Below are 12,961 nucleotides of genomic sequence, written 5' to 3'. Positions count from 1 at the left end.
AGCTTTAACTAACCTCATCTCTGTTGGGTGCATCAAGCGGTGCGGTAGCAGCCACAGCCAGGAGTTTTATGGGAGTGGTGGTGTCACTAAAAACATCAGACACCTCCTGTGTCATTGCCTCCTGCATTTTTGACTTCAGATCCTTTAAGAAAAAAGATACAAAATTCTCTAATTAAAACCAACATTAATTAGCACAATAAACAGGTACTTAACAAGTCCAACTGCCTACCTTTAATGCATCCTGAAGCTGGGCAGCTACAGCACGAGCTTGGGGTGTATCTCCTTCACCACGAGCAGCTAATTCGGCGAGTTGTCCTGCCAGCTGCTCCACACGGTCACATTTGGCCAACATTTCTTGGCGAAAAGGCCCCATCATTGAGTTAGCTAGACGACGGCCTTCAGCTACTAGACCACGAATGGCAGCCTGACCTTTAAATAAGACAGAACAGGATAGTTTGACACACATGCATCTAGGATGTGAGATTAGGACTGGTTATTATTGGTTTGGTTTACATTAAAAATACAAAAATAAAAAAATCTGGTGAGCCCAGCATATGGTTGCTTTACAAGGACAAGCAGGCATATAATGTTGTAGTTCCCCCTTTGTCATGGGTACGAGTCCTTGGCCCATCATGGATTTGTACAGTACTCAAAGTAAAAAATACCCTGCTCTCAATAACGTTTCACTTTCATGAGTGTAAAGATGATTCCGCATTATTACAAATATTACAAATACAAGTGTTCATTTCTATTTTTTCCCATTCAGATTCTGCAAGTCTAAAAATGTATTTGTTTTATTTGGTTTTAACTATGGCCTGTCACCTGATATACTAAATCCAGATAACAGGTCACTTTTACATTACGGGGAATAGTTTAAAAATGAAGCCCAAAACAACAAAGCTGCAATGGTTAGTTTGTCAATATATTATGTGGAATTTTAAACGGTACCAATAAAAAAACACATAGGTCCCACACAAAATAAGACCTTAAAGGGAGAAAAAAGCAAACAAAAACATGGTAATATGTAAACTGGTATATGGCTACCAAAAGGTTATAAGCCTGTTGAGAAACGCGGCTAAGTCGGCACGCAGAAAGCCTAGTAGAACTCCAAGTCTGATAGGTAGTCTCTGCCATAACCGGTCAGATGTGTTACCCCAGTATGTAATATCATGGCAGTATGATGAATTTCATCAAACACGAAATATACCTTATAACCCTATAGTTACAATCCATATTTTACTTACCAACACCACGGTCATCCACTGAAGGATTATCTATCCAGCGCTGAGCCTGCTCTACTTTCCCTTCCATGTTGACTGCGGCTTTCACTGGACGGCTGTTGCCTACAGCACGGTTGACTTTAGTTTGCAGGTTCTGCAATGACGTTGCAATCTGCTTAGCCAGGGCACGTGCTTCAGGGGTGTCACCTTTTCCCCTGATTTGAAAAAGAAAGCAAATATCAGTATTGTTTATTCATCCATTAATTTCCAATACATTACGTATCCAAAACTGTAGTTAGATATAGCAGTTCCTATTCCATTTGGGAGTCAATCTTATTTCACAGATAAGCATCCTCATTTGGGACAATTGATCAAGTTTTTGAGTTTGAGACAAAAGTCAGAAATAAATCTACCTATTTGGAACTAAGTTAGGCGTAAAATATCCTTAACCATCACTCCGTTACTGATACATACTGTTGACGGAGGTCAGACAACTTGGCAGTAAGTGCTGCTATCTCTCCCAAGGAACGCAGGATATCCTCTCTGTCTTTTGGATCTTCACACAATTCAGCAATTTTCTTAGCTTCAGCTAGAAGGGCTCGAATGTTCTCCTCTCCTTCTGGGCCACCATTGGGATCTGCAAGCCAACTCTGTGAAAAGCAAATAAACGCGATTCAGTGAAGAAGTAAAGCCATAGGTTTATAGTGGAACTCTGCTATAAAAAGGGGTTCTCCAAGGAAACTGAAAACCCATGGGGTGGGGCAATGCTCACCTACTCCTGATCCTTCGTTCATGCATTGGGTCCCTTGTTCTATTCTCTGCCTGCACTAGTTGCACAAGAAGTCAGGTGAATTCTGAGGCCACTGAGTGGGTACACTAATATATCACCAGTACCAAACACGTGCCCGCAGAGGCCAATGACTGGTTGGATCGCTCAGCTGGGCCACTTCACCTCCAGTACAAACTAGTGCAGACATGGAATGGAGCAGGGTACACAATGCCAGAATGGATTTCCAGGAGTAAAAGAATATAACTTTTTTTATTTTTATTTTCCACCTCACCGCCAGCCTCTACTTCCCTAATACAAAAACTGTCCTCTCACACGACACTTGCTGTAACCACAAACTGTGGTCTCATTCACACTTCTAGACATGTATGTCGCTGTAGTGTTCCGCATTTCTTTCATGGTTTGAAATACTAATGCAATATATACACACGTAAATGAGATTTGAATGGGTTGTGCCCCCCATAAATCCCCCTCCCAGGGATCAGACACTTATACCCTGTCCTGTAAATGTCCTATGCTGATAGCTTCTCTTGCCAACAGCTATTCCCTCTCCACTGTTGCCCTCTCCATCTACGTCCCTTATAAACAGATACTAAGCTTTTACAGGCAGAGCTCCTTCCTACTAGTAACACGTTGGGGCTCGTTCACATCTGCACCCGTACTCCGTTCTGCAGGTTTCCTGCACAAAACAGGGACAGGAGACAGATCCTGCCGGCATGTTTCAAACCCATTCATTTGAATGGGTTTGAAAAGTCTCCGGCCGTGTGCACCGGTGAGCGTTTTATGCACTCTGCAGCGAAACCAGTTTTTTTTTAACCGGACACAGAGTCGGACATGCAGTACTCCAGCACACACGGCCGGACTCGGCATGACAGGTTTCCGTCTTCTGCATGCAGAAGAAGCAAACCTGAAAACGGAGTTCAGGCACTGGTGTGAACCCAGCGTTAATTGTCTTGTTAGTTTTGTGGTTATTGTACTTATTGTTGTATAAATCATAATATTATTATTAATATAAATAAATACTACTATTATTATTATTATTAGGGACAGAAGTGGGTACATTAAAAAGTGAATAGCCTAGACCAGGGGTCAGCAACCTTTTTAATCTGGGGTGCTGATTTGGGGGTGGGGGGGATTGAATAAAATAAATGTAAGGGTGTCGCCCTCCTACATCAGTGATTACCATCAGGGGACCTCACCACTCTAGAAGGATGACCCCATGCTTTTATGTAAGGTTATCTGCCACCTTAGGATGCTTTTTGTCCATTGGTAAAAATGATTTGGAAGGGGTGCCCCAAGGAATTTTTTTTTCCAAGAGGACCTCAGAGTCTGGAAAGGTTGGGAAACCCTGTCCTACATGAAAGTCATAATCCAAACCATAACTGCAACCAGTTAGTCGATTGAGCTTACATTTCAATATGATCCTTTAGCAAAATGATTCATATTTGGACTAGACATGGGGCTAAGTGTAATCTGCAGTAAGTCTCTTTGTGGGGGCAGAGGATGCCCACCACACAGCCTAGTCTTTTTGTTCAACAAATCCAAACAAATTTTTACAGAGTCTTACTGAAATGAATGAGGACAAATTTAGCTGCCATATTCTACTTTGCACAGGTAATTTGCTTTCCTTTGACTAGGCTACTGGCCTGGACACTTAGACACTGTGCTAGATGCATCTGCTGCAGAATCTACAGAGAGAAATGTCCTGCACGGAAGACTTTTCTCTCTGCCGTTTTTATACTGAAACTGGCAGAGAAAACTAGATTGCATAGATACTGATTGCATCTCCATTTTAGAGAAGTAATTTTTAAAGAACCACAGTTTGTAAGAACACTTTTCCTCCATTACTTCTGTCTCACCTGAGCAGCATCAATCTTCTTTCCAATAGCCTGTTTGGAGTTGGTTAGGGCTTCCAATTTTCGGGCAGCATTTTCTACTTTAGCTGTCAGGAGATCTAATCCTTGAGATACTTGCTGTGCCTTCTGCATTGCAATAGGGGTAGCTCCTTGCCCTCTGTAAAAGAAAAAGGGCAATAAGACATCAATAAATATCAACACTACTGAGCAAATCTTCTTAGGACGGGTTCACATCTGCGCCCAGTCTTCGCTTTAGCCAATCCGGCGGGTTTCTGTCTTCTGCCTTGAGAAACTGGACAGGGGACGGAAACCCGACGGTCAATTTTCAAACCCATTCACTTGAATGGGTTTGCAAAATGACCGCCCGTGAGCGTCTTCTGCCTGTCCACGGCGAAACTGGTATTTTTTAATCGGACACAAAGTCCTCCATGTCCGACTTTGAGTCCTGTTAAAAAAAAAAAAAATGGTTTCACTGCAGACAGGTTGAAGGCGCACATGAGCGGTCACTTTGCAAACCCCCAGAAATCCAGTTTCTCGGGGCAGAACATGGAAACCCACTGGATTGGCTAAAGCGGAGACTGGGCGCAGATGTGAACCCGCCCTTAGCCAACACACTCAGAAAACTATTATGGTGCCTATACATTAGATTAGCAATGCACAAACCTACCACTTTTAGAGAAACTAGTTACTAATTGTGTGTAGAGAAGAGCGAGTAGTAAAATATTCGATATTCGTTTCGAATAGACCCTCAACATTCGACCGAGTATCGAATCCCATTATAGTCTATAGGGAAAAAATGCTCGTTTCAGGGGAAACCCAAATTCGACTAAGGAAAGTCACCAAGTCTACAATGACACCCCAGGAAATGATGCCAACACCTCTGGAATGCAACTGGGACAGCAGGGGAAGCATGTCTGGGGGCATCTAACAAGTCCAAGTCCCAGGATTACCCCACTATCACAGCCTATCAACTACACACTTTCCAAACTCAATATGGAAAGTGGAAAAATACTTGGAAACCTTCTTTCCTCTACATTCATATGGACAGAAACACTAATTTAAACAAGAAACATTAGCATGCACTCATCACAACACCAGGAACAGGTGTTACAATGGCTAGCGGATAATGCTTCCAGCTGCTTTTCCACCAGCCAGTCAGCCACTACCTCCAGTCGTGTTCATACCCAAGAGTCTGCCCGTCTTTCCGCCCAACATGCCCAATCTTCCCAGCAGAGTCATCCCACCCTTTCCCCCTCCCAGGAGCTACCAGAATAATTTCTGTGTCCTGATGCCCAAAGACTGGAGCATCCGCCCAATATACCTGTCCCATACATGTGTCAAGCAAGGGGTCTACTTGCCATACAGTATAGACCGTACTTCACATACGCTCAAAATAGATACCGTGTATACATCGTTTTGTAAGCCCAATATACCTGACCCATGCGGGTCTAAAGCAATGGGTCTACTTTACATCCAATATATACCGTAGTAGGTAAACGCTCAAAATAGATACCATGTATGCTTGCAATACATTATGCTTGTATACATCGTTTTTTGTGCCCAATATACCTGTCCCATACGGGTCTGAAGCAATGGGTCTACATACCATACAGTATAGATCGTACTTCACATACGCTCAGAATACATAGCGTGTATACTTACAATAAATTACGCTTGTATACATCATTTTTTGCGCCCAATTTACCAGACCCATATGGGTCTGAAGCAACGAGTCTACTAGACATACAGTATACACCGCAGTATGTATACGCTCAATATATATACCCTGTATACTTCCAATTCACAATGCTTGTGTACATCTTGAAATGCGTAAGGCTAGTGTAAGAGGACGGGGGCATGGAAATCCAGCCGGGGGTCCAGGCCGCAGTCAAGCTACTGCGGATCCAATGCCTACTGGTGAGGGGCAGCCAGTGTTGTGCTCATCCACAATCCCTGGCTTGATGGCAACGTTAAGCAAGGTGCAGGGTACAACGCAGACCAGGCCTGAGCACCAGGAACAGGTGTTACAATGGCTAGCGGATAATGCTTCCAGCTGCATTTGCACCAGCCAGTCAGCCACTACCTAAAATCATGTTCCTACCTAAGAGTCTGCCCCTCCTTCCTCCAAACAAGTCCAATCTTCCCAGCACAGTCATCCCGCCCTTTCCCCCATCCCAGGAGATGTTTTCAGGTCCTCTAACGGTTTCTCACTCTGGCCAACCATTTCCCGCATCCCAGGAGCCAATCAAGGAGGAGGAGCAAATGAAAGAAGTGTACAGCATTCAGCCAATCAACGCTGGTTCTGCCGGAGGCTCGTCTGTGAGGAGGTGGAGTCTAAGAATGGACCACAATGGAGACTGCTGTGGTCCGATCTTAGACTCCGCCTCCTCACAGACGAGCCTCCAGCAGAACCAGCGTTGATTGGCTGAATGCTGTACACTGGCCGATCAACGCTGGTCAATTAATTCCTATGAGAAAAAGTAAGCTCCCTCGTAACAGCAAGCTGCCCGTTCTCCCAACTAGCAAGAACGAGCCTGCTGCAGAACCAGCGTTGATTTGCCAAATGCTATACACTGTATAGCATTCGGCCAATCAAGGCTGGTTCTGAATCGAATATTTACTGCGAATAGCTAGTAGTATTCGATCGAGTACGAATATTTCGAATACCGCAGTATTTGATCAAATACCTACTCAACAGAATACTACTCGCTCATCTCTAGCGATAACGCATTGCACGCTAAGGAGTCCGGGATAAGCAGACACATCACCGCTGGATATTCAGAGCACACTTCTTTCAGCTTCTCAGTGTTGAATGACGGAGGAAGAGGAGGAGGATGAAGTGGCAAATGATGTCACTCACACACACGAGGCTAGCGGGGAAATGCAGTGCGCTCCATTGCTTCAGAGCGGATGGGGCGAAGGGGAGGAGGAAATAGAGAGTGACCCTTCTGGTGGGGGCAGCGAAATCATGCTAAGTAACACTCTGGCACACATGACTGACTTCATGTTGGGCTGCTTTTCAAGTGATAAGCGCATTGTACACATCATGGAGAGGAACGAATACTGAATTTTTGCAATCCTCGACCCCTGGTATAAAAACAACATCTCATCTTTCATTCCGGTAGAGAGGAGGACCAATCGCATAAATGTATTGCCACAAGCAACTGTTTGCATCAACCCTTGCTGGCTCCAAAGAGGAGATTTCCTCCAAGAGGCTAACAACTGCCATCCGGTCCACACCCACCAGGGGAACACTCTCCAAGGTGCAGGACACGTTAACGGCACCCCCTCGCCAAACTACCGCCACTGAGGGGCCTAGTGTCATCAGGAGTGAAAAGTATAGGCGCATGTTGCCCGAGTACCTGGCCAACCACAGTCCTGTCCTCTCCCATCTCTCTGCACCCTACACATATTGGGTGTCGAAGTTAGACCTGTGGCCCTTAAAGTTAGCCTTTTTGGTGGGACAGAGTGTACTCAAAGAGCCACATCTGTCACTTGCTGAGCGACTCTTCTACTTGTAACATTATAATTGAACCTGCGTGTCTATGTTTTCTTGCAACAGCAGTCTATAAATTTTGTGCCCCTAAATGTGTGATGTGAGCCTTGCACCAGCAGTTTTAAAATTTTTGCCACTTGGTGTGATTTCAGACTTGCACCAGCAAATATACGGTAGTAGATAAACGCCATATATACCGGATGACAGTATACAGGAATGAGTGAGTTCACAAACTGATGTATACAAGTGTATGTTTTTTTTGTATACACAGAGGGTAGATATATTGAGCGTATATACCGGATGACAGTACAGTCCTATGAAAAAGTTTGGGCACCCCTATTAATCTTAATCATTTTTAGTTCTAAATATTTTGGTGTTTGCAGCAGCCATTTCAGTTTGATATATCTAATAACTGATGGACACAGTAATATTTCAGGATTGAATGAGGTTTATTGTACTAACAGAAAATGCGCAATATGCATTAAACCAAAATTTGACCGGTGCAAAAGTATGGGCACCTCAACAGAAAAGTGACATCAATATTTAGTAGATCCTCCTTTTGCCTCTAGTCGCTTCCTGTAGCTTTTAATCAGTTCCTGGATCCTGGATGAAGGGATTTTGGACCATTCCTCTTTACAAAACAATTCAAGTTCTGTTAAGTTTGATGGTCGCCGAGCACGGACAGCCCGCTTCAAATCATCCCACAGATGTTCAATGATATTCAGGTCTGGGGACTGGGATGGCCATTCCAGAACATTGTAATTGTTCCTCTGCATGAATGCCTGAGTCGATTTGGAGCGGTGTTTTGGATCATTGTCTTGCTGAAATATCCATCCCCGGCGTAACTTCAACTTCGTCACTGATTCTTGAACATTATTCTCAAGAATCTGCTGATACTGAGTGGAATCCATGCAACTCTCAACTTTAACAAGATTCCCGGTGCCGGCATTGGCCACACAGCACCAAAGCATGATGGAACCTCCACCAAATTTTACAGTGGGCAGCAAGTGTTTTTCTTGGAATGCTGTTTTTTTGGACGCCATGCATAACGCCTTTTTGTATGACCAAACAACTCAATCTTTGTTTCATCAGTCCACAGGACATTCTTCCAAAATGAAGCTGCCTTGTCCAAATGTGCTTTTGCATACCTCAGGCGACTCTGTTTGTGGCGTGCTTGCAGAAACAGCTTCTTTCTCATCACTCTCCCATACAGCTTCTCCTTGTGCAAAGTGCCCTGTATTGTTGACCGATGCACAGTGACACCATCTGCAGCAAGATGATGCTGCAGCTCTTTGGAGGTGGTCTGTGGATTGTCCTTGACTCTTCTCACCATTCTTCTTCTCTGCCTTTCTGATATTTTTCTTGGCCTGCCACTTCTGGGCTTAACAAGAACTGTCCTTGTTGTCTTCCATTTCCTTACTATGTTCCTCACACTGGAAACTGACAGGTTAAATCTCTGAGACAACTTTTTGTATCCTTCCCCTGAACAACTATGTTGAACAATCTTTGTTTTCAGATCATTTGAGAGCGGGCTGTCCATGCTCGGTGACCATCAAACTTAACTGAACTTGAATTGTTTTGTAAAGAGGAATGGTCCAAAATACCTTCATCCAGGATCCAGGAACTGATTAAAAGCTACAGGAAGCGAGTAGAGGCAAAAGGAGGATCTACTAAATATTAATGTTACTTTTCTGTTGAGGTGCCCATACTTTTGCACCGGTCAAATTTTGGTTTAATGCATATTGCACATTTTCTGTTAGTACAATAAACCTCATTTCAATCCTGAAATATTACTGTGTCCATCAGTTATTAGATAGATCAAACTGAAATGGCTGCTGCAAACACCAAAATATTTAGAACTAAAAATGATTAAGATTAATAGGGGTGCCCAAACTTTTTCATAGGACTGTATACAGCAGTGGTCCCAAACTGCGGCCCGCCAAGCACTTCTGTCTGGCCCCGCCGACAACACCGGCAGGCGTGCATTTATAATGAAGCTCCTGGGGAGCTCGGGCCAGGCCATGGAGCGCACTTCACTTTACCTATTGGAGGGCACCGCTCCCGATGTCTGTGCGACCTGCTCTGCTTCCGGCCCACTGTTTAAAAAGTTTGAGGACCCCTGGTATACAGCTTTCTTCTCACCCAATGGGACAGGTACAATGTGAGTGAACAAAAACACTTGTATACATCAGTTTGTGTAAACTATACACGGAGAGTAGATAAATATGGCGTTTATCTGCTACCGTATATGGTGGATGCAAGAACAACTGATAACTTCCAACCCCTATGGGAACATATGTATTGTATACCAGTGGTAGGGAATTGGAGCCCTAAAAAGGGCTTTTTGTCGAAATTCGCTGCAGGATGAGCGTATAAACTGGAGGTGTATATATACTCATCAAGCAGTGTAGCTCTGCCAATGTTTCCTGCCTGCCTAACCAAACCTAATCCCTCTCTAGCCCTCAGCATTGTCTCTCCCTATCTATCACCAAGCTGCAAATGACACGAATATTACTGACACTATTCTTATGAATCTGAGGTCACCTGATTTAGCCAGCCAATTACCTTTTCCTATTTTTTTTTATTTTATGCCTACGTTTTCCTGCTTCCTGTCCCAACTTCCCTGCACAGTTACTGGTGCAAAAAAGCGCCAGGGAATGTGGAAGGGGATGCGGATTTTTACTGCATTTACCGCGTGGTATTCGATCGGAATCGAATATGTTGAATATCGTAATATTCGATCGAATACATTCGCTCATCTCTATTTGTGTGCATGGGGTGTCCCAACAGCAGACTGCACGTAAAAAAAAATAAAAAAAAAATCAGGATTTGAACTTGCCCATTCTGCTAATAATGGGCACAGTCACCTACGCAATCATGCAAGACCTTAGTTAAAGGGATCAGAGCTGATAAAAGACACAAATTATTTCACAAGATTTTTCTCACTGGCTTAGTTTTCATTTACTTAGCATTGCTGTTTTCCTTAAACATGGGAACCTATACAGTAGAATGTGGCACAAGCATCCACCTGAGGTGTATATCAGAAAGCCCTCCTGTGCGTCTGTGTGAACACACCCTTACAAAGTGTTATGCAAATGTGGTTTTATGTATAAAAAAAAAAAAGCTATCAATGTCTGCAGCCTTAAGGCCTTCTCATCCAAGTTTACATTTTTGAGACACTTTGGCCATTTTTCTAATTCTTGAATGTTTAGTAAATTCTTTAAAAAAAATTACCTTGCTCTCAGATCGGCAACTTGGTCAGTCAATTGGCCTAGAGTTTTACAGGTTCCCAAGATGTCCTTTCTCTCCTTGCCCGCACACAGCTCGCCAACCTTCCCCGCTTCATCTATGATCTGGCGCACAGCTTGTTCTCCAGCATCACCTGCACACATAGAACTGAACATTACAGCAAAGCGGCTGCAAAAGACAGGAATCCTCTAAAGAACGCAAACCTCAAAATGAATGGAACATATCACATTATAGGCCAGGAGGGATACAAAGTAAAGGGCAACATAAATATGATGATAATATACAAACGTATAATTCCTGTTTTACATTAACATACAAAAATATGGACAAGAATAGATAATACAAACAAAGCTCTGATATATCTTGAGAGCACCAAACTTTTATAAATTCACAGGTCTGTATTCTGTATAAGAGGGAGTGTTTCAATTCCAACCATTAAGCTTATTACATTCCCAGGTCGTGCACTGAACCGGTGTTGCACTCATACCTTTAATATCATGTGGAAAGGTTTTAAAATTATCAAGAAAGGAATTTTCATCAGATATAAAAATGAGGTTTCTAGTGCCCGGATGGTGGTCCCAAGCTTGGCAAATGCACAGATTCTCATCACTAAACCTTGGTTTTGATGAAGTGCCCCATGCGGTCTGACATCACATAGCAGGACAATGCACACACACTATGTCACAGATACAGGTGGACAGAGGAGTTAGAACTACATACAACTACCCATGTGTATTCCTCTAACTGCATGACACACAACGTCTGAGAGGTCCGGTTCACATTTACGTTCGGTAATCTCTTTGGGGAGTCTGCATTGGGACCTCGTCTCCTCCAGAATGAAATACCGAACGCATTGGCAAGCAGTGAGCTTATGAAAGCATAGACTATAATGGGGTCTGTGTGCTTTCCGCATGACTCGTGTGGAGACCGCACAGAAAGCACACGGACCCCATTATAGTCTATGGGGTCCATGTGCTTTCACTGCTCACCGCTTGTCAATGCATTCAGTAGTCCGCTCAGGGGGTTCCCCATTCGGACTTCCCGAATGCAGATGTGAACCAGGCCATAGCTGTGGTTTTAGCAGCTGGCATATTGACTTATTTTTTCCTATGACACATGCCTATGTACATGCCCCAGTCTGTGTAATGGACTAGGGGCAAAACTCAGGACAGGTCCTTACCTTGTCAGTTTTGTACCCCTGCTCAATAACTAAGTGAAAGGCTCCATGGAAGGCATGGATTGCACCCAGATATCATCAATGTGCCATCTGCGCCATTTTCTCACAAACCCATACATGCGCACACTCATGTGCATATAGCTTTAGGCATGGGGCCATTTATAAACATAAAAAGCTTACACAAGAAATAATTCCAGCAAAACAATAACAGCAACCTCTATAGGAGGTATACTGCAGTAGTATAAGCAAGCAAAAATCACATATACACAATCTATTTTTGGCATATATATCATTCATGGGGAAACTTGGCCTTTGTGAATTTCCTTCTTACCTGGAGGAGCATTTGGGTCCCTCAGCCAACCCTTCGCCTGATTCATTTTAGAATCGATCAGTGCTAGTGCTCTTTTCATTGCTTCTGTGTCCTATCAATGGAAACAACACAACAGGTTTTTTATTCATATATTAATGTCTAACATTTTTCTCAATAGTCCCCACATCAGGAACACAAGCTGTCCACAGCAAACTGGGAAAAGAGTTGCTACGAAACAAGAAGTGCAAGTATACCATTACTACAGTTTACCACCGAAATGGCATGCATCTGAATGCCATATACGAATGCAATATGACTAATACCAGGAGATTTTATACAATGACTTATCCATATCTGATTATGCTGTTCAATTAAATAATTTTAAAAAAATACACACACACACACAAAAACAAACAAGAAGTCTTAGGATATACTAGAACAATTACAGTATATGTGCACATCCTGAATTGTATGGAATGTATCAACCCTTGTCTATAGGCCCAATTCTGACATATAGGTGTCATAGCGAGTGTTCTCCCACTCAGGACACCCCTCTGTGAGCAAGAGCCACTGTGTGTGAGAGTCTCCCACTCTGTCATACTCACACGATCACTAGTGGAAAAAGAAAGCTAGCAGAACCCATTGAAATTAATGGGAGGCTTTTTTTTTTCAGCATGTAAAATTCCACACCAAATTCCTCACCATTTACCTCCGTGTGAATGGACCCAAGAGGGGGTGGATTTTGGCGCTGAATCCACATCAGAATCCACCTCCTCACAATAGAGGTCTATGTAGACCGCTAGCTTACTTTTTTCCGTGAGCGGCAACAGTCTTAAGTTATACTCTATAACACAGAGCAACTTTGG

At 43.3% G+C, this 12,961-nt stretch overlaps 1 protein-coding gene across 2 annotated transcripts in view; it reads right to left on the bottom strand.

Moving 5' to 3' along the window:
- VCL (vinculin) overlaps positions 1 to 12,961 on the bottom strand; it is a 59,104-nt gene that overhangs the window by 16,626 nt on the left and 29,517 nt on the right. For both annotated transcript variants that reach the window (XM_075257779.1, XM_075257781.1), the window contains exons 7-13: positions 12,117 to 12,207; positions 10,594 to 10,741; positions 3,867 to 4,020; positions 1,695 to 1,870; positions 1,245 to 1,435; positions 230 to 429; positions 14 to 142 (exon numbers count right to left, since the gene is read on the bottom strand). In XM_075257779.1, coding sequence (XP_075113880.1) covers positions 14 to 142; positions 230 to 429; positions 1,245 to 1,435; positions 1,695 to 1,870; positions 3,867 to 4,020; positions 10,594 to 10,741; positions 12,117 to 12,207 — 1,089 coding nt within the window. The remainder of the gene's footprint in view (positions 1 to 13; positions 143 to 229; positions 430 to 1,244; positions 1,436 to 1,694; positions 1,871 to 3,866; positions 4,021 to 10,593; positions 10,742 to 12,116; positions 12,208 to 12,961) is intronic.

Source organism: Leptodactylus fuscus, chromosome 10 (assembly GCF_031893055.1).
Source record: "Leptodactylus fuscus isolate aLepFus1 chromosome 10, aLepFus1.hap2, whole genome shotgun sequence".
Lineage (NCBI taxonomy): Eukaryota > Metazoa > Chordata > Amphibia > Anura > Leptodactylidae > Leptodactylus > Leptodactylus fuscus.
Note: the sequence above shows the minus strand (reverse complement) of the source record. Positions and strands in the feature narration are given on the sequence as shown.